Below are 20,089 nucleotides of genomic sequence, written 5' to 3'. Positions count from 1 at the left end.
ATCCCAGGTTTGACAGGTTAACCTGATTTGGCGGGTTAACCCAGTTGATTAAGATTTTTTTTTATTTTTCTTCATTAATTTTTTTTTTCAATTTCATCTTTTAATATTATAAGTTGTAACTATAATTTCAAAAGGTCAACCTTTCACTATAGATTGCATTGTGCAAATCCACAGTGACTGAATGCCTTTTAGTTATAGGTTTTTTTTTTTTGCTTTTTTCTTTGTTTATTCCTTGTAATTAATCTTTTTTATATTTAATTTAGTTTGTTAATATTAGGCAAATGCCTTTTAGTTATAGGTTTTTGTTTACTTTTTTTCTTTTTAATTAATTTTTTTGTTTAATTTAATTCGTTAATATTAAATTTTTTTTCTATTTAGTTATCACACTCTCATGACACGGATCCCAGATTTGACGGGTTAACCTAGTTTTTTTATTCTAATTTCATCTTTTAATATCGATTTGATTAATAATTAAACTTCATGATTTGTTTTGTTTACTTTTCATTAGATTATTGTGATCTAATGAGGGGATTTTCTGTATTTCCTCTCACAAAGCACTATTCATTGGAATAATGCTTTGCTTTGTTGTTTTTTGTTTTCAATTAATATTTTTCTTTGTTTAATTTCATTTTATAATATTAAATTTTTTTCTATTTAGTTATCATACTTTCATGACACGACTTTATAGTCATACCTACATCTAAGGCTCTTGCATCTAGCGTTGCAGACAACCAACTTAAACTTAGGTCATGCAAGTTTAATATTATTATTAATATTAAAAATATTATCATTTGTATTATAATTATTACTATTAGTATTATAATTAATATTATAAATAATATTCTTGGATTAGGCGTTACAGGCAAATCCAAAGTTTTTGGGTTTAGTTTTGTAGATAGACCTAACGCTTTTAAATCTTAGCTTTTTTTTTATTTTTTATGCAAAAAAATTGATACAAAGTATAGTGTGGGCCACCTAACTAAATACAATTTATTTTTCATGGGAGTTGTTTCTATGACATCAAATTAATGTTTTTCATGCCACTTACATAAATAAAGCCATCAAACTTCAATGATAAAGATTAAAATTTAATAAAATAAAAAACATTACAAGAAAAAACACACAAAGTTAGTTTAATATTATGGTAATGGTTATTTTTCAAAGTATTTTTTGTTTGAAAATATATTAAAATAATATTCTTTTATTTTTTATTTTTTTTAATAAAAAATCAAAAAATTAATTTAAAAAATCAATTTTTTATAAAAATATTTTTCTAACTAGAAAAACAAACAGGAAGAAATCTGGAGGAGACAAGAATCCATGCAAGTCCATTTACCAAACTCAATTTTTTCGAAGATAAGTACAATTGCCAATCTAACAAAAGCTGCCCAAGACAAGTGCATATATCTCTCTCAATAAGACCAGCTGGGATAGGAAGGGAGGGAACTGTCCAACCAGGTCGTTTTTAAATACAAGTGGCACTCCCTCATAGGCTAATGAATACTAATAATCTACATTTAACTCACAGGAAAAGAAAGCAGACACTCTTTAAAACCATCCGTGAGACTGCACAAATCCATTTTGATTTCTTTAACCATGAAATCTTCCACGCGCTATCCACTACCAGTGTTATAGCTTGTGTTCAAAACTTACTCTTCTTGGCCATGACAACACTACTGCAATTCTCTATCTACTTTTCTCCTTTAAAGAAATACCAAAAACCCATTACTTATCACTCTCTACCAAGTTCAAAGTTGGCTTTTTTGAAGAAAGATAGCTTCAAATCAAGGTCCTACAAGGAAAAATGGAGTTTGTTGGGAGGTGGAAAAGATGGGATTTGGATAAAAGAGGAGGGGTTAAAAAGGAAGAGGAGGGTGGTTTTGGTGAGGTTTAATCAAGGGTTTGGTAGTGGTGGTGGTGGCGGTGGCGGTGGCGGTGGTGGTGGCGGGGGAGATAATAGTGGTACTGCTAGGCTTCTGGGAAATATTGCTTTGGCTGTTGGATTGACTTATCTTTCAATGACTGGACAACTTGGTTGGGTTTTTGATACTGTTGGTTGGATCTTGGACACGCTAATTTCTATCTGGGTGTGTTTGTCTTTCCCAGTTTTTTGTTTATTTTTCTGTTGGATGATTGTCTCTTTGAATTTGAATAAATTGTATGCTTTATTGGACATTTATAGGGGAGCTTGTGGTGAGTTGTGTGGTTTCACTTTCAAATTGATGGCTTTCTACCTTCTGGAAATTTGGAGCTTTGGTTTTGTTCCTTAATATCTACTATCTGTTAATTGTTTACTGAATATTGCAATATGGGGGTATTTAATTCACAATATTATTCTGTTCATAAATTTTATTCGGATGTGTACAGTATTATGATTTTCTAGGTAGTTGAGCTTCCTGTTGTTCCTTTTGGCATTTCTGAAGCACCGGTTTTTATATTTTGAGATGCATAATCTAATATGATAAGTTCATTGTACTCCCTGGAGCATGCAGAAGCTTCTCTGATATGATCCGTGTTCATCATACTCCAATTTAAACTCTTTTTTTTGTCCAAGTTGTCTTCATGTGGTAAAGCTGATTTTACTTCAGTGTTCTTGTATTGGTTATAATTGTTTATAGTGGTTTTGCTACCATCTGGTTCTAAATATTTTCTGGTTACAACTGTCTTATCTGTAAATATAGTTACACATATACTTGAATGTCCCTTGAGTTTCTTCCCCCTAATGAGCAGTGTTTTGTTATATTGAAACTAACAGTAGCTTTTTCATGTGTTATGTTGTATAACTTTTGTGTTCGGGCTATTACCTCATAGCATTATGTTCAAATTGGATCGGTTTGTGCAATGGGATCTAACTGATTGATGACTTCTATGTGCAGCTTCTTGCAGTATTTATTCCCATTGTGGGCTTGGGAGCCTTTCTGTGGTGGGCGGGACGTGATATACTTCAAGGCACTGTGAGTCTCTACTCATTCCCAGCTTCCTAGGCACTTTTCCTTTATTTCATTTATTATCTTTTTAGAAATATGCTATCTAGTTCTTCTATAAGCCTTCCCTCCATAAAAGATGGAGACACATCCATGTGTGTGCATTTTTTCCTTCTTTAACTGATTTATTTTATTTTATTTTTGGATTTTTTGGTGTGTATGCAGTGCCCAAATTGTGGAAATGAATTTCAGATTTTCAAGTAAGTGCCACAGTGATTTTAATCAAGCTTATAGGCAATTGTTTTAGATGGCGTGCATTGTCAGTTGTTTGACTTGGATCTTAATGTTATCCTTTTCAGATCTACTTTGAATGATGAATTGCAGCTGTGCCCTTTTTGCAGTCAACCATTCTCAGGTAAAAGCCAAGCCTTGTATAGATCCTACTTTAGAGTTTAAAAATTTCTCGTCATATTTCTAGAATAGTGGACTGTTGGCACTGAACTTTTTGTGCAATGGTTAAAATAAGGTGATAGATTTCTATAAGCTATGCTGCATTTTTCATGGAACTGCAGCATAAATTAGTGGAATTGATTTCTTGAAGAAAACAATTGAAGATATTATTTTGTTCTTAAAGTTTAAGTTTTTTTGTGCACACTTCCACACAAATCACTCTTGCATTTTCACCATTTTGTGGAGTTTCACAGTTCTTGATTAGAAATGCAGCATTTGATGTTCAGGATTTCCATGTGATCCCTTTTCAATTCCTTCTTTTTCAGAACTGAATCTTATATTTGCCAAACATGGAATGTGCAATCAATGATGAAATGGAAGGATGATAATTAAAGTTTTAACATATGACCTTAACATTGAGCTTATCGAAGATTAAATCTAATTGTTAAGGTCTTCTTTTGATTCTGGTTGTTTTGATGTTCACGGTATTTATTTTTAAGTGTGACCTGTTATTGTTTTATGAACTAATTTTCTACATCCTGACAAGTTTGATGTCTAGTTGATTGATCTACAAAGATGTTAGCATGTATCTATCTTAATTGTCTTCATTTCTTTACGATATTTTCCATACATTCCAGTGGTGGGTGATGAGTTTGTGAGTGATTCAGTGAGGTTCTCCAAAAAATCTACACTGTTTGGACAAGCATTCAGTGACTTCTCTTCTGGTTTCAAGAAAGGTTTGCCATCCAATCCCTACTGCTTTCTTTGTTCATGACCTTGATGTAAATTAAATCCATTGTGCATTAGTTTGCATGAGATGACTATGAATAACAGTGAACAACTTTGAGCTCGTATAATAATCTACACTAAGTGCAAATTGTTAACGCAACTTAAATCCATTTTAGAAATCAAGTGGAAATTCAACTCTTAAAAGTCACCAATTACTGCTGGTGTAGAATGATTTGTGAATCCAGAAACTGCCTGTGTGTTTGTTCAGGAAAAGAATCTTCTTCAGCTGTTGTAGATGTTGAAGCAGAAGTCAAAGATGCAGACTGAGGGACCTTATCCATAATATCCTGGTTTGTCATACAGACCCTTCAACTTCAATAATCTGTTATATTTGAGTGATGTAACTAGAGACATGGTCAGTACAGCCCTTGCAGATACTGTTATAATCCTTCCGATGTTCTTTTGGACTGGCTCCGCCTAAGAATGTTGGAGCTTGTTCCTTGTTTTTTCTTTCTTGAATGAAATCTATATCCTCATATAAGAAAGAAAGGAAAAGAAAAAAGAAAAAAAAAAACCTCATAAACATTAGTGCTCCTTCAATTTTTATTTTTTTTCCCCATCTGCAATGCTGTTGACTTCTCAGTTTTGAAATGCAAAGCACCTAGCCAACCTTTATTTATTTATTTATTATTATTATTATTCTTTTATCATCAGGTCTTGTTTGATAAAGATGGGTTTATATTTTTGTAGTTCAATTAGGAATTCAGGACCTTTATGTCTGATTTTTTGTGTCATATAACACATGATCAGGTTTTATTTGCTTAGATTAACCACCTGGTAAACTTGTCCACAATGGAGTTCCTGACAATTGCGTACTCTTGCTGTCTGTCTGTTCTTAAAAACCTTCAAGTTATACTTTTCTAAGCTAGTTTGATTTTCCGTTTCTTCAGGTTCATCCTACTGTTTTCCGAGTTAAAGAGCAGCTCAGAGCATATACTGTCAATCTGAACTGAGTTAAAGAGCAGCTCAGAGTATATACTGTCATTCTGAACTGGGTCACCCTGCCCACACATCATCATACGGAAACGGAATAGCAGGTCTTTCCTGGTTGTATTCGTATTCTAAGTTTTGACAACAAAGTAATTTGTATGATAGCCTTTTCTATATTTTCTTTTGAGCTCCTTTGCTCATCACCTTTCTCTCTAGTCTCTGCATTTTAGGAGCTCTGGGGTTGAAATTGAGTAAGTTACATACTTTCACAACAAACAATAATTACAGCAGCTTCTGAATCGCAGTAGTCAAATTTTAAAAAACTTGAATCCTTTTGCTCTCATTTTCTGCTCTTCCAATTTTGATCTCGAGCTTGAAAATCTTTTTTGAGTAAATGGTTGCAGAAGTTCATCGCTGACCACTGGGTTAATTCAAAGTGCAGCCAGATAATAGGATATTGCACGCATGAGAGGGTTCCTACGTTACCTGAGGACTTGCCATGTATGAAATTATTCCAGGGCTGTCAAAATTATCACACCTTAGTTATCAAGCAAAAACAAAATCTGATCTTTCGCTCACCCAAATTGGGACACTACTAAAAAAACTAGAAACGTGCAGTCCTCAATATGGAGAAAACTAGGAGATTACAGAAAAAGACAACATAAAAGAAAATGAACCAAGCTTTTGTAATGTCAAGAGTAGGAACACGTGCTGAGAGCTTCAAATCAGGAATACCAGATCAGTCGATCTGTGACAGTATGATGACACAGTAGAAATTATTAGGTCATGATGGAAGCAAAAAAAAAAGAGCATGTTATGTATAATCTTCAAGTTAGATATCTATGTTCTTGGAGATAAAGTGCATAATAAGAAGTATCAGAATTGGCACCACCTAGTAGATGACATTTCACTATGACAAATTTGAAGGATTATATGACAAGCTAGAGGTAATCAACAGCAACAGAAAACTCTGGGCTGATGAACCAGTCTTCAGAGTAAGCATGTTTAGTAACTTGGATCTCCAAGCAGTATTATATAGAAGTTTTAGCAAGATATCTATAGGAAAATGTCTCACTGTTTGTTTGATCAAAGGAACTGTCTGATACAGAAAACGACAAAAAACCAACATCCTTCTTTCATTTCGGAATCATTTACAACTAAATTGGTCGAAAACTGCGAGTGTCTCACAACATGAAAGCAAACATTCCTCATCATGGGTTTTCTTCTAGGCGACGTAGCGAAACCCTATTCTAATTCTAGTGCGCTGCTCCGCCAACCTACTGCAAAGCTAAAGAACACATGCAGTTGAGTAAGTAATTCAAAGGATCATACCACATTGAGCTTTCAGAGCAAATTTGTCTTATGATTCTTAGATATTGCGGTAGATGTTGTGGTTGTGGTTTGAAAAAAAATATTTTATAAAAAGTATTTTTAATTGAGGTTAGTTTGAAAAAAATAGGTGTTTTGGTGAAAATTGTGGTGGAAATTGAAGTTGAACAAAAAATAGTGTAATATGTTTAGTTAAAAATGTTTTAGAAATTAAGGTTATAAAATAATTTTAAAAAAATATATATTAATATTGATGATTTTTAATTTAAATATTGTAAATTTAACTATTACTATTATATCATGAAATAAATCATATTTAATATAAAATATTTTTTATTATTCCATAAAATCATTTACAATTCCATTACGTACAAAATACATCCGATAAGAACTACAATTTTCATAATTTTTTTAGCGTATAATAAAATTAGATAAAATATTATCAGGTATAAAATTCACTCTAAACTAATTTAAAAAAATATATATATTAAAAAACTTACCACAATAATATATATAAACAAACAAACCATAGTGCAAGTGAACAGTGCAAGAGAATTGCACTGTTCACATGAACAGTGTACTAGTACATTGTTCATGTTTGCAATGTTCATTAAACAGTGTAATTACGTGAACAGTGCACGAAAAGCAGCTTTCAGCTGCTTCTTTTAATCCCGCGTTTCAAACACAAAAATTGATGGGGGCCATGAACAATAATCAGTGATTTTTCAACACTTGGCTCCTGCGTTTTATTTTAATCACAACTTTTAACGTGTAAACAAATGGTCTCTATACGGCTCTAACCTGTAAAGATCTCTCTGTGAATATGAGCAAAATATTGAGAGGATTCTCATACTCGTCGAGCTTAAGGTTCTTATACCCGAGTATCTGCTTACCGTATGTTGTATGAAACTATTGTGCTCAGCCATGGTCAATATTAGCCAGGTAAGAAAGTCTATTTAGTTAATGACGAAGTAGCTCTTCTTTCTTTTCAGTCTTGCTTTTTGGTGGTGTTTGTTAGTGTGAACGCCGGTGAGTTTTAATTGAACCATAAAAATTTGTATTTAGATAGGGTTCAAACTGTGTTTTATTTCGATAGGAAGTATCTAGAATTGAGGTTGAATCTCGATTTAAAAAAAAATAAATAAATAAACCAGCCGCAAGCTTCTCACCACATTTCTAACTCTCTCTCGTGCCACTATATAATGTCACCGCAATAATTTGTCATCTCAAAAATCATTTAAAGAATACCTTGTGATGGTTTTTTGACTGGGCAGATTTATCATTTTCTCTCCCAAAATATATAATAGTTTTAGGGATTCTGACCGATGATGATTTGATCATTATCCATTGAAACTTAGCACGCTGATACAATATTTAATATGGTTCGACAAATAACTTACATTCACGAGAGAGATTCATATTATTAGAGATAAATAAAAGATATAATACAAATACATAAAAAAAAAAAGGATTACATCAACTCAAACTCAACTCCCAACTTATATTGTTACACTTGCAACTTCTACAATAACAACGGCCAAATCTCTTCTTATCTTCTCTCTTATTCTCCTCACACACTCTCTCTCTCTCTCTCTCTCAACCTTTGTCTCAAATTATGCCGACATCAATTGTAGGACAAGATCTATAAAACATAACATCAATTATACAACAACATGTGCTTGCATTTGATATGTGCTTGCATTTTATATCAAGTGGGTGATGAGTTGTTCCTCTTGTATAAAATGAAAGTGGGTATTTACTACAATAATAGCAATTTCATAACAAAGAGCTTTGTCTTCTCTGATCTCTCCTGTCAAAAATAATTTTTCTTCTCTCTCTTTGCCCGATATATTTCTCCAAGGTAATGATCTTGTAGATATGTTTTAAAAGGTATTTTAATTCGTTGTTGTTTGTTGCTTACACCATGAACAATTTTATCTCTCTTTATTTCTTCAAAATTAAAACCCGATCCAACATCTCCTTGTTTTGTCCTTACAAAATAAAAGGGAATTAAACTACAATTTTTTTATTGTTATATTAAAATTTTCCATACAACAACAATAACTTGCAGGTCAAACCAAGCACAATGTCGACATACACATGCATTTTCATCAATTACATCTTTTTTCTATATTCTATATAATGCAATGCTTCTCTTCAATATGTTTATAAATTATTGTTGACAAAGTACATCTCTCTAACAAGAATTATTTACACTTGACGATGCACAATTTGATGGAAGATGGAAGATGGAAGATGCACAATTTAATGCTATATTAAGTGAAGATCTTGACGATGATTGCAAAAATATAATTCAGTATTTGTTGTGTATCATTATTGTATAGTGTTGTCTGAAGGAAGAGATTGATGACATGTCTGAAAGGCTTGCATCTGAGAGGTCTGTGTGTATAGCTGAGCAGTGTAACATGCAGGAACTGCTTAGTAAATTACAGTTGAAGTAGGAAGGGATGCATGATATAAAATCTATACTGGAAGCTGAAATTGAAGCTCGTCAAATCCTTAGGTAAGGATTACAATTCAATCTTCATCTTGATTGCCTTCTTACTCATTTTCTTGTTGTAGTAATTTTCTGAAACTGTACTGTATTTATAGTTTCTCTTTTTGACATAGAACTAATTCTTCTACTGGAGGATATCATTAATGCTATCATTATTCACCAATGATTTGGTTGTTTTCAATCTGGAATTTGCTAAAAAAAGATAAGGAAATATGAGAAATTGATGGGGCAATTTGCATGGAAATCATATTCCAGATCTAAAAGATGACAATAGATGATGAAGTCAAGAATGATAGGTTGGATGAAAGCAATGGTGTGGATTCTAATGTTGGTGGTTCAACCGTGCTAGTTCTTGCATCGCGCTCGCATATCAAACAAAAGGTTCTCCATGTCATAGAAAAACTTGAATGGTAGCTTGGATTAAATTTTAAATTTATTTTTTAATGATAATGAGTTCGAGTTTTTTTTAGAACAGTTAGAGATTTATATAATTATTAATTTTAAAATTTATAAAATTAATTAAAATATATACAAGTTGATTAAACAAGACAATTAAAAAAAAATCCACACAGAAAGCATGGAATTTTGCACAAGGTTATTTGGCATGGCTGCCATCGTCAAACAACTCAATCAAGTCCCGTTTACGATATCATTTTCTTATTTCTCAAGTTGTCCATTATTATTTGTCAACTCTTTATTTATTTTGTCAACACAATCGTGTGATGAATCATAACTTAATATAAAATTCGATTAGTTGAAGTTGTCAATAAAATAAATAATAAACAGTAGAGAAATTTTATGTTCTCTAAAGAATAATGGTAGTATATTTATTAGTTATTTTATGAGTTTTAAAAAAAAAATAGATATAATTAAGAGAGAGAAATCTTAGATAGAGATATTTTTATTAGTTTTTATGTCTATGGACTTTTATTTTCTTTGTATTTTTATTTATTTGTTTTTTTTTTCTTAGATAGACTCGGAAAGAACTAATAAGATAATCCTAATTATTTTTTGAACACCATAAATTTTTTTTAAATAGTGATATGATAATGCTGTCCTAAAATTCAGTTGTTTGTAATGATATGTTTTTTCAACAATTGGAATGGTCATCTGATCATTCAATGGATTAATTTTACAAGGAATAATTCAGTATATCCAGTCCTGTCCTCTGCTCTCTCATAAAAATATTATATTGATGAATTATCTTCACGATAAAACGCATGTTCTTTTCGAAAGGACAATGTGCAACTCTTAAAATATCTAATAATTCCCTTTAATTCAAAAAATGAAGCAAAAAAACAGGATATGGAGGACATGGGGATTATGTAAAAGATGTAAACAGGATTTTTTATTATTATTAATATTATTTCGTATCAACAAGAGAAATGATACAGCCAGCGCAACTCATGGAATGCTTGTGTTTCTTCTCTTCCTGCATCATGATCAAGTTCAAGCCTCTCTGCTGAGATACTTCTCTCCATAGGCTGCATAGTTGCTGCAATCTCATGTTCCCAGTCATGACCTGTCTCCTCAGGAAATAAACCTCTATGCTCCCCTGCTTCTTGCTCCATGCCCTGAACCTCCATTGGCACTCTTTCGAGATCTCCTTCCAGCATCTCAACTTCACTGTTTTGCTCTTGAAAAGAAGTCGAAGCTGTGTTATTTGCCTCATCACAGCATGAACTTGGCATGGCTTTGAGTTTTTTATTTGCTCCATAAGTAGCTAGATAGGTTGCTTCTTGAACATCTGCAGGGACTTTTTCACAAATACCAACACTACATCCTTTAACTCCTGACAAATGAGAGATGATCCTTGAAATCGAAGTATCAACCGCAAATACGTACCCACAGAATTTACACTTAAAAGAACCATCACTCATCTGCTCAACACAAATCCAAAATTGATCACTCTGTTTAACCATCTCTCCCTTTTCTTTTGCAGCCCTGAAGACGCAAACGCTGACTGGTGAAGGAAAGCAATATCTAAAACAGGAATTACGAACACTATATTCGTTTGTTTAGAGATAACAAGAGAAAGATTAAACTGTAAGAAGTAAAAAGGTATTCAAGATTTACCTGGCCCTATGAGAATTTCTCCAAAAGATTTCAAGATGATTTGATTTAATCTGAAAAAAGGGAAGGAAAGGAGGGAAGATTCATAGAAGGGATAGAAACTAGAAAGAGAGGAAGCAGCGATAATATAGATAAGGCATTGAAATTGAAAGGAAATTTAAGAAGTCGAGTCCACGTTCCACACCGAGACAAAAAAAATTCAATATTTATATCCAAGTGCTTAGGACTGTCTGTCTGTTCTTAATCAGAGAGTTGGAACTCATTAACTGAGTTATTGGTTTTGAAGATTAAATAGATTTAATTTTAATTTTATTTTTAGTATTTTTTTTAAATTGATATTTTTTTTAATTTTATATTTTAATATTAGATTATTGGATTTTGAGCTTGGTGATTTTTTCTGCTTTCCCTTTTCTAAAGTTATTTTGATCTCATATCCTAGGTCGCAGATTAGTTGAGTTGACTCGGAGTTTTTATTTGACTATTTTTTTTTAATAAATTTTTTTTTTAATTTCATCATTTCACATTAGATTGTTGGCCTTGAGCTTTGTGTTTTTTCTTTCTATCTTTTTTATAGGATTATGCCAATCTTATATCCTAGGTCATATTGTAGTTAAGTTAACTCGAGGTTTTTTTTCAATGCTTTTTTAATTAAATTTTTTTTAGGTTTGTTTTTTATCATTTAGCTTGCTTGAGAGTTTACCTTCATTGTTTTATTCAACTTCTTTTATACGAAGTTATCTCAGTCTCATGACCACACTATGAATTGGACATGTTAACTTGAGTCGGGTTTAAAATTGATTATTTTCTTAATTGATTCTTCAACGTTTGATTTATTGATAATTAAACTTTGAATTTTTTTTATTTTTTTATTTGTTAAGTTATTACATTCTTATTTGTTTTTTGTTTTTTTATCAAATAAAATCATTAAGACTTTTTTATAACATTTAGAGGATATTGTAAATATTTTTTTATTGATTATTAAATTTTTTTTAATTATATTATTAAATTAATCGAGATTATTAAATTCATTTGAAACAATGAACGAGGTCCTAGATTTTTTTATATATTTTAAAAAATGCTATCATCATCTAGATACTTTTCTTTTTATACTTTAAGAAAAATTAAATTATTCCACGGCTTAAGACTGGTCACCTATTTAGTTTTAACAAACCAATATCTTATGGATACAAGGATGATTCCGCTTTTTCATATTGGTTTTGTTCTTGGTCAAACACCATTTTTTAAAGGTAGTTTAAGTAGATTTTATTATTTTTTTTGGGTGAAATAATATCATACTGATTTTATCGCTATATATATATATATATATATATATATATATATTGAAATTTATTATTTTTTTCTATATGGAAATTGATTCCTATATTTGTGGTAAGCGAATATAATGTTTATGTTTATCGTTATAAATAAATATTTTAGGGAACTTTTGATTATTTTTTAATATATTCTAGACAAGCTTAGAATATATATTATCTTTTTTTAACTTTGACAAAATATGCTTATGTCGAATCAGTCAAGAAAACAACATCTCGGAAATATCGAGTTCCAAGTTGGAGAAGATTGATGTGATAGAGAAACTTAAAATAATAGCAACCTTCGTGATTCTATCAAGATTTAAGATAACCGTGTAATCATCATATTATATCATTTCCATATAAAATCATCTACATTAGGTTTATATATATATATATATATATATATATGAAACACCGTTGTTATGTAAATATTTGAACAATAATAAAGCTAGAAGCTGTCGTGGTAAAAGTCAATTGCAGCCTGATGTAACAACATTGTTGTTGTTACTTGCGTAGTTTTAAAATTCGGTCTGATAAATTGATTTGGGATCCAGTTAATTCAGGATTAGAATCAGACTGAATTAAAAAAAAAAAAAAAAAAAAAAAAAAAAAAAAAAACCTAAGTGTGACCTCGCAGGTTGACGCAGTGACCCAGTAAGATCCGGTCAAAAACCTGGTTATAACCAGTTGACTTTTGTTTTTTTACTAAACCGATATCATTTTGATTTAAAAAAAAAATTAACTCAGGTAACCTAATCAAAACCTAGAACTAGAGCCCTGAACCAGGCTGGTCACCAGACCAGGTCTAAAAACTATTGTTGCTTGTACTTAATGATTTAATTTTTTTTTTAAAAGAGTTTTAAAAAAATTAAAAAATATTTTTTATTTTAAATTTATTTTTTATATTTTTAAATTATTTTGATATATTATATTAAAAATAATTTTTAAAAAATAAAAATATTATTTTAAATTAAAAAAAAAACATTTTAAAATATAATGACTCCAAGAGCCCCGAATATCCCCTGAGATTGCTGCTTTCCTAGCAGGCAACTGTAGAGGAGGTTGAAATAATTGACCACTTCAATATGCTTGACATTGCAACAAATTAAATATAATTATATTTGTAATGGAAAGGTCATAAGGAACCCTTAATTCTACTTTGGCGTACGTACTGCTGATAGAGAACAATATCAGAATTTTTTATTTCTGTAATTAAGTCAGCTAAACAAACTCCACAGGAAACATTAGAAAATTGATTCTTCAAATCATTAATTAGTTTCATTTTTATATTCTATAAATCAATAAACTAGCAGGATATTTATGTTCTTCACTTATAATATCAATATATATCCCAGTGTCGCAATTGAGGTCTTGCCCTAGTGGTGGAAGAGGCTTGTTCCCTTTCTCTGCACCAGGGTTCAAACCTCATTGTGCACGTCTGTTACCCCTGCGGTGCCTTACATGCTCGCTGGGTTTGCAGGATGTTCAGTGGATCGTGGGATTAGTCGTGGTGCACACAAGTTGGCCCGGACACCCACGTAAATAAAATATATATATATATATATATATATATATATATATATATATATATATCCGGTGTCAAGGTACATAAGATTTGTTTATATTAAATTTTAAAGTTAATAATAGCATAATAACTATAGTTATAAAACTCAGACCAACCAAATAAATCAATTCGAAACTTAGCTGATATAGAACCTGAATCGATCCGGTTTATATATATATATATATATATATATGAAGGATTTTTCAGACTAACCCAATAAATAAATGATTAACTTGGTCTTATCCAATCAAAAACCTGAGTTGATTTGCAATCCTATCAACTTAGGAAAAAGTCTTGTTGATATTTTTTTAAAAACAATTAGTAAAAAAAATTGTCTTTTCTTTAAAAAAAAATTGAGTTAACCTAGTCAAACACTCTTAATTTATTATCTAGGTCTTGTCTTGGATCAATCCTTTGTCAAGTTTAAAATATATGATTTAAACCACTTTTATTTTTATATGTTTTAATGAGATAGTTTTATAATTAAAAAAAAATTATATCAATATTTTTGATAAAAAATAAGAAAAAAATTTGTTTTTTTAGACATGTCCCAATGACACCTTATATTTTGAAAATAAATAAACTCACTTTATAATTATGAAAAATTTATTTTTTATTTTTATTTTTCAAATTTATATCCTTTCTATCAAGAGAAAGTAACTAAAATGCTTAAAAAAAAAAAACCACTACGTATAACATGATTAGAAATGGGATGGTGCCGTATCTTTTGAGGGATTAGAAGTGTGACGACAGCAAACGAACTAAAGGAATGCAGGGAAGGGAGGAGAAGTGAGAGAAACTGATGGGCAATTCCAACAAGTCAATTGACTTTCCAAGAAAAGGCTTAGTAAAATGAAGAGAAAGAGCAATCCACAATATCTAAATAATGTATTAGGATGTTTTTTTTTTTCAAAAGTAATTTTTAAAAAATTATTTTTAAAATTTTTTTATGTTTGTTTGTTATTATAAAAGTTGATAAACAAAAAATATTTTGAAGTAAAAAAAAAATTAGCTTGAATGGAAAACACTTTTTAAAAATTGTAAAAATTTTAGAAATATTATATTATTTATTGATTATATCAAATTTAATCTTTTAGAATTTAATTTTTATATTAACTTTGGTTATCATTTTTATAATTGTTATTTGCTTTTACCTTATCATTTTTTAATTAAAATTTTTTATCTATCAAATTTGATTTTTATTCTTTTGATTGTTATTTATTTTTATTTGAAATAATTTATAAAATAATTATTATTATTATTTTAATTTCTTCATCTTTTAATTTTTTATTTTTAGATTTGATCTCTATTATTTTGATTATTATTTATTTTATTTAAAATAATTTATGAAATTATATTTTTTTTTTCAATTTCATTCTCATTCAACTTTTTAATTTGTAAAATTTATTCCTTATTATTTTAATAAACTTGAAAAAAATAAAATATCAATAAGTTATTTTTTAACTCATTTTCCATGACATAACCAAACACTGAAAAATATTTTCCAACTTATTTTTCATTATACTACCAAATATAAAAAAATAATTCATCCCAAAATTCACTTTCTAAAAGTGTTCCAGCAAACAAACGGCCTTAGTTTCTCAAAATTTGATATATTCACATGGATGCCTCCTTCAAAGGATGGGATTAATTTAAAGATACGAGGATAAAAAGACAGAAAAATACCTGAGGCAAGAACTGATATTAGATAATCCAAGAGATCATTCCAAGCAATTTGAAATCAGCCCACTAAATTCTGGACCATCATCTGATCAAGAACTCCTTGATTCTTTTCCAATACTACTATTAAGAAATAGAACTCTTAGCAGTTGAATGAAAGTGTTAAAAGGGAATGACATTACTATTTCTGATAGTAGAAAATAGGAAACTAAAACCGATCTGGCCAGACAAGATGTTCAAATTATCTGATTATGAAAAGGAAGAACAACGACCGCAGCGAGCATGGAGGACAGAACCTTTCGAGGGAAGTGAAATGATACGCAGAAAGCAGAATAATCCAAGACATCATGGTTAAGGCAGTCAGAGTAGCTTACGTGGAAGTCACTGATCTAGTAGTTCCAAGGAGGTATTAAGAAAAGAAGAAAAGAACGCTTTGTCAAAATCTAATCTGTATGGTTCCAGTATTTTATAGTTCTTTGTCATTAGAAACATGCATAGCTTAGTTCGGTTGAACAATGAAGTTCAAATCGTGGAAACTCGGACAACAGATGATGCATAACTCCAAGTATCCAATAGCATTTATGAGTGCAGCAACAGAAATCACAACTTCAGAGGTCAAATTCATAGTTACACCACTTGTGCTGAAGGTTTGTTTCAGAATTACATGAAAAAACAAAACCAGTAGAGTGGAAAGGGCACGGAATACGGGAAAGTGCACGCTACAATGTATTGATTTCAGAAACTTGCATTCATATGGTATTGTATCCTGCACAAATGCCATACAGAAGCCACAAAAGGAGCCAATTACAGCAAAATTCACGGTAGCTCTCAAAGCAAAACATTAATTATAGTTTCAAAGACTACTTGTAGACCAAAAGCATGACTCCTAGTCCCAAAGGGGGCACAAAAAGGATTTAGAAAATTAGTAAAGAATCCAATCATGTGTCGATTGAAATATATGAATCAGAGCAAGAGCCTTTATATTTAAAAGTTGGGTAGTGATTTAAAATGAGAGAAGAAAATTAAAAGCCATACCAGTAAAATTCCACTTCAAAAACGTTTTTCATCATTGTCTTCAACGTCTTCCTCGTCTCCTTCTTCTTCGAGCAGTCTGGCACCACCACCTAAAACAAGGAAGGGTAGAAGCGCATCCTTACTGTCAGGATGGTCCCACTCCACTGATTCCCACCATTCTTTTGGATCTACATAGATTTCTTCAAGAGAAGGGGGAGGAGATGGCCGGCCATTGTCAAGCACGGGAAGGCAGAGTGGCATCCTCTTCAGCTTCGGACAATCTCTTACTATAATAGTTTGGAGAGAGCTGCAAATCAGATTTTCCCTACATATGCTTTTCAGTTCTGGTAACAATATGAAGCTCAAATGTCTTAACTTTGGGAGATTGAATTCAATGGAACGGCAGCTACTGCTGCTTTCTTCACCCATAACCCAGTCTACTCTTGTTTCTATTATCTCCTCCATTTTGTCACACCTCTCGACTGAAATCATTTCCAGGTTTAGGAGGTTCGGCAGCAAGACAAGAGGGAACAGCTTCTTCATACTTGTACACCCATAACAATAAAAGTCTTTGAGATGAGAAAATATGTCATTAGATCGAAATGGTAATGGAGTAGAGCAGAACCAAGAAGATGAAAGCAAACTCTCCATTCTATCACAAAACACAATTTCAATGTACTCCAGCTCAGCTGTATACTGTGGTGATAAAACATCACATAAACTTTTTGCATCAATACTTTTCAAAATCACCAGTTCTTGAATGTCAGTTGGGAACTCTAGGCAACTTCGATTATTGAAGTTACACAACCATACTATTTTACTTCTGCCAGAAAATTCCAAAAAAGCTAAATGGTCATTATTCCATTGTCCTACTAAAAATTTGTATGTGCTTAGTGATAGGGTCTTATTCCAAGATTTGAGATACCCCACGAAGTCGGAAAAAAGTTCAAAATGACATTCCAAAGTTTCCAACTTCCTCAAGCATGCTAATTCCTTTCCCTCAACTATTACTGGAGCGTATTGTCCATTCACCCAATCATCTAATACAAAGACTTGCAGGCTAGAAAGTTTAGGTAATATTCCAGTAGGAAACTCTTTTTGTCTACATCCATTGAGTTTAAGACACCTGAGGTTGGATAGGTATTCCATGTCTTGAGGCACGTTTTCAAGTACAGTATCAATGAGATCCAACCTCTTCAGTGGCCTGAGCTTTTTTAACGATGGAACATGCCTCAACTGCTTGCATCCTTTGAGCAATAATGCACGAAGACTCACCAAATCAGAGACGGAATCTGGTAACACTTCAATGCTTGTCCTGGACAGATCAAGAATCTTGAGCCTGTTCAAATGCTTAAAAAAAGAATCTGCAACAAATTTCAAAGCGTCATTACAGGGTAACAATAAGGTTGAGAGATGGGGACACCTTGGTGAATGGCTAGGAGAAATTTCCTTCAATTTACCACTTGTCCAGGACACTCTTACAAGATCCTCTTTCCACTTGTCCACATCTCGTAATTCTTCAAGTTCATTGAGCATCGTATGGCCCTCGTCAAATTCTGCTTGCCTGCTCTTAATCCCATCGATTATTCCCTCATCAATCAAATAACCTATCAAGTCATCCCTACTGATCCCTTCAGGAAATAATGCACAGTATAAGAAACATTGTTGTAGTGCTAAATCATCTAAGCGATCATAACTGAACCTCAATAACCGGAATCCTTCATCTTCCATGTCCCTAACTTTTGATTCTTTCAGTTTCTCCAATGTATTCCTCCACTCATGTAGGTCATCCACCCCCCTCATGCTTCCTGCCATTGTAATAATTCCCAGTGGCAAACCAGCACACTCCTTAGTAACCAATTTTGCTATTTGCTTAACTTCTGGAGAAAGTTCTACATCATGCTTAAGTTTCTCCATAAACAAAGTCCAAGCTTCATCACAAGTGAGAGGCTCCACTTTGATTTTGTGTATGCAGCCCATCCCTCGACAAACTTTTAATGATCGAGTTGTAATAATCAACTTGCATCCATCCTCTTGAATGGGAATGCCCACCTTTTCCGGATCAAAAGTGTCCCACAGATCATCCAAAATGAGGAAATGCGGTCGTTTCGTCCCTAATGCTTCTGAGAGTTCCTGAGCTCTTTGCATCTCGTTGTCTTCATTTGAAAGATGTAAACCAAGGCATTTTGCAATATGATTCTGCAATTTATAAATGCTAAAATCTTGTGACACGGTGATCCAGTGAACACGATGGAAAGTGTCTGATTTTCTTCGAAGCTGATAATAGATATGTTTCACCAGTGATGTTTTACCCACACCTCCCATCCCATAAATGCCAATACAAAAGACTTCATCATTCATTAACCAAGACCAGATGGCATTCTTATTCTCTTCAAATGCTTGACCAACTAGCTCTCTAATGGGTAATGCATCTTCTCTAGCATCCCTTTTGTTGAGAGTACGGCCCCTAAAAGAGCTAGCTTCTGCAACAATCTCCACTAATGCTTCTTCTGTCTTGTTATCTACATCATCATCATCCTCCGTTGACCAATTAGCTCTGATTTTAAGTTTTTTGTTGGCACCATCCGTAGCTAGAAAGGCTGCTTCTTGAACATGTTTAGGCACCTGTCGACAAATGGCAACACCATGGCCTGCAATACCTGACCAGTGCCATTTGATCCTCGAAATGGAAGTACGAATAGCAAAAACATGCCCACAGAACACACACTTCTTGCTGCAATCATTCATCTCCTCAACATGAGCCCAGAATTCATCATCTGAAACAACCATTTTTCTCCTTTATCCTTCAGTGTCTCTATAAGAAATTTGTCAAAACAACGAATTAAAAAAAAAAATGAAAGTTGAATTAATTGGGAAAAAAGAAGAAGAAAGAAGAAGCTAAAAAGCTTGAACAAACTCTTCTTGTTTAGAAGTAAAAAATAACAAAATAAACATGGATATGATTATATACATACATAAGAATAGGCAAAGGAAACGGACAGTTTATTAGACAGAAAAAGAAGGAAAGAACTTGATTATTTATAACTGAGAAATCATGGCGACAAATGAAAAGATTATAAGATTATTGGGTTACCTGGCCTGATGAAGATGTTCTCCAAAATGAATATCTTATTTAACTCATGGAAAGAAAGGGAAAGGGTGAATTGAAGAAGAAGGAATTCATTCTTCTTCCAAAGCACGCAACTCAATATGTTTTTATTTGATTTTCATCTTCCAATGAGCACCCTCACGCGCCATCAGCCCCCACCAAATTAAAATAAATAATTATATTTTAGAATTAACTCTATTCTACTCCTTTAAGCATATGGATTTTATTAATTTCCTCTCGAGGATTTTTCATCTAGTAATTACGTCCTCCATATTTTATTCATTATTTATCAAATTGCATTGGCATTATTTTGAGTCCGTTTGTCTTGGCGTTAGCTGCTGCGTTTTTGTTTAAACACATAAAATATGGTGTTTGGTTATAAAATAAAACTGCAGT

The 20,089-nt window shown here is 32.0% G+C and overlaps 2 protein-coding genes and 1 long non-coding RNA gene across 4 annotated transcripts; 1 reads left to right on the top strand and 2 right to left on the bottom strand.

Annotated features, from left to right (window-relative positions):
* Window positions 1–1,539: 1,539 nt before the first annotated feature.
* On the top strand, window positions 1,540–5,434 carry LOC118058572 (uncharacterized). The gene is made up of 7 exons (XM_035071285.2): window positions 1,540–2,087; window positions 2,877–2,954; window positions 3,150–3,184; window positions 3,284–3,339; window positions 4,013–4,111; window positions 4,372–4,453; window positions 5,054–5,434. The coding sequence occupies exons 1-6, from the start codon at window positions 1,665–1,667 to the stop codon at window positions 4,428–4,430; spliced, it is 750 nt and encodes a 249-aa protein (XP_034927176.1). The 5' UTR covers window positions 1,540–1,664; the 3' UTR covers window positions 4,431–4,453; window positions 5,054–5,434.
* A 4,827-nt stretch (window positions 5,435–10,261) lies between these two features.
* LOC118058569 (uncharacterized) lies at window positions 10,262–11,239 on the bottom strand. The gene is made up of 2 exons (XR_012168993.1): window positions 11,017–11,239; window positions 10,262–10,884 (listed from the first exon to the last, which is right to left on the bottom strand). It is a non-coding gene; the product is annotated as an uncharacterized lncRNA (long non-coding RNA).
* A 4,880-nt stretch (window positions 11,240–16,119) lies between these two features.
* Window positions 16,120–19,813, bottom strand: LOC118058571 (probable disease resistance protein At4g27220). 2 transcript variants are annotated; one of them, XM_035071284.2, is made up of 4 exons: window positions 19,679–19,813; window positions 18,008–19,399; window positions 16,606–17,899; window positions 16,120–16,336 (listed from the first exon to the last, which is right to left on the bottom strand). In XM_035071284.2, exons 2-3 carry the CDS (start codon window positions 19,372–19,374, stop codon window positions 16,621–16,623), a joined length of 2,646 nt encoding a protein of 881 aa, XP_034927175.1. In that variant the 5' UTR covers window positions 19,375–19,399; window positions 19,679–19,813; the 3' UTR covers window positions 16,120–16,336; window positions 16,606–16,620. The 2 variants fall into 2 exon arrangements, with proteins under 2 accessions (XP_034927175.1, XP_034927174.1); XM_035071283.2 differs by having other exon boundaries at window positions 16,606–19,399.
* Between the last annotated feature and the right edge of the window lie 276 nt (window positions 19,814–20,089).

The sequence above is a fragment of the Populus alba genome, chromosome 1 (assembly GCF_005239225.2).
Source record: "Populus alba chromosome 1, ASM523922v2, whole genome shotgun sequence".
Classification (NCBI taxonomy): Eukaryota; Viridiplantae; Streptophyta; class Magnoliopsida; order Malpighiales; family Salicaceae; genus Populus; species Populus alba.
The sequence above is the reverse complement of the archived record's forward strand: the minus strand, read 5'-3'. Positions and strand labels throughout refer to the sequence as shown.

Coding starts and splice junctions, on each gene's coding strand:
- LOC118058572 (XM_035071285.2), top strand. CDS start 1,665: ATGACAACACTACTGCAATTCTCTATCTACTTTTCTCCTTTAAAGAAA. Junction 2,955..3,149: donor GTGATATACTTCAAGGCACT/GTGAGTCTCTAC, acceptor GTGTGTATGCAG/TGCCCAAATTGTGGAAATGA. Junction 4,112..4,371: donor CTCTTCTGGTTTCAAGAAAG/GTTTGCCATCCA, acceptor GTGTTTGTTCAG/GAAAAGAATCTTCTTCAGCT.
- LOC118058571 (XM_035071283.2), bottom strand. CDS start 19,374: ATGGTTGTTTCAGATGATGAATTCTGGGCTCATGTTGAGGAGATGAAT.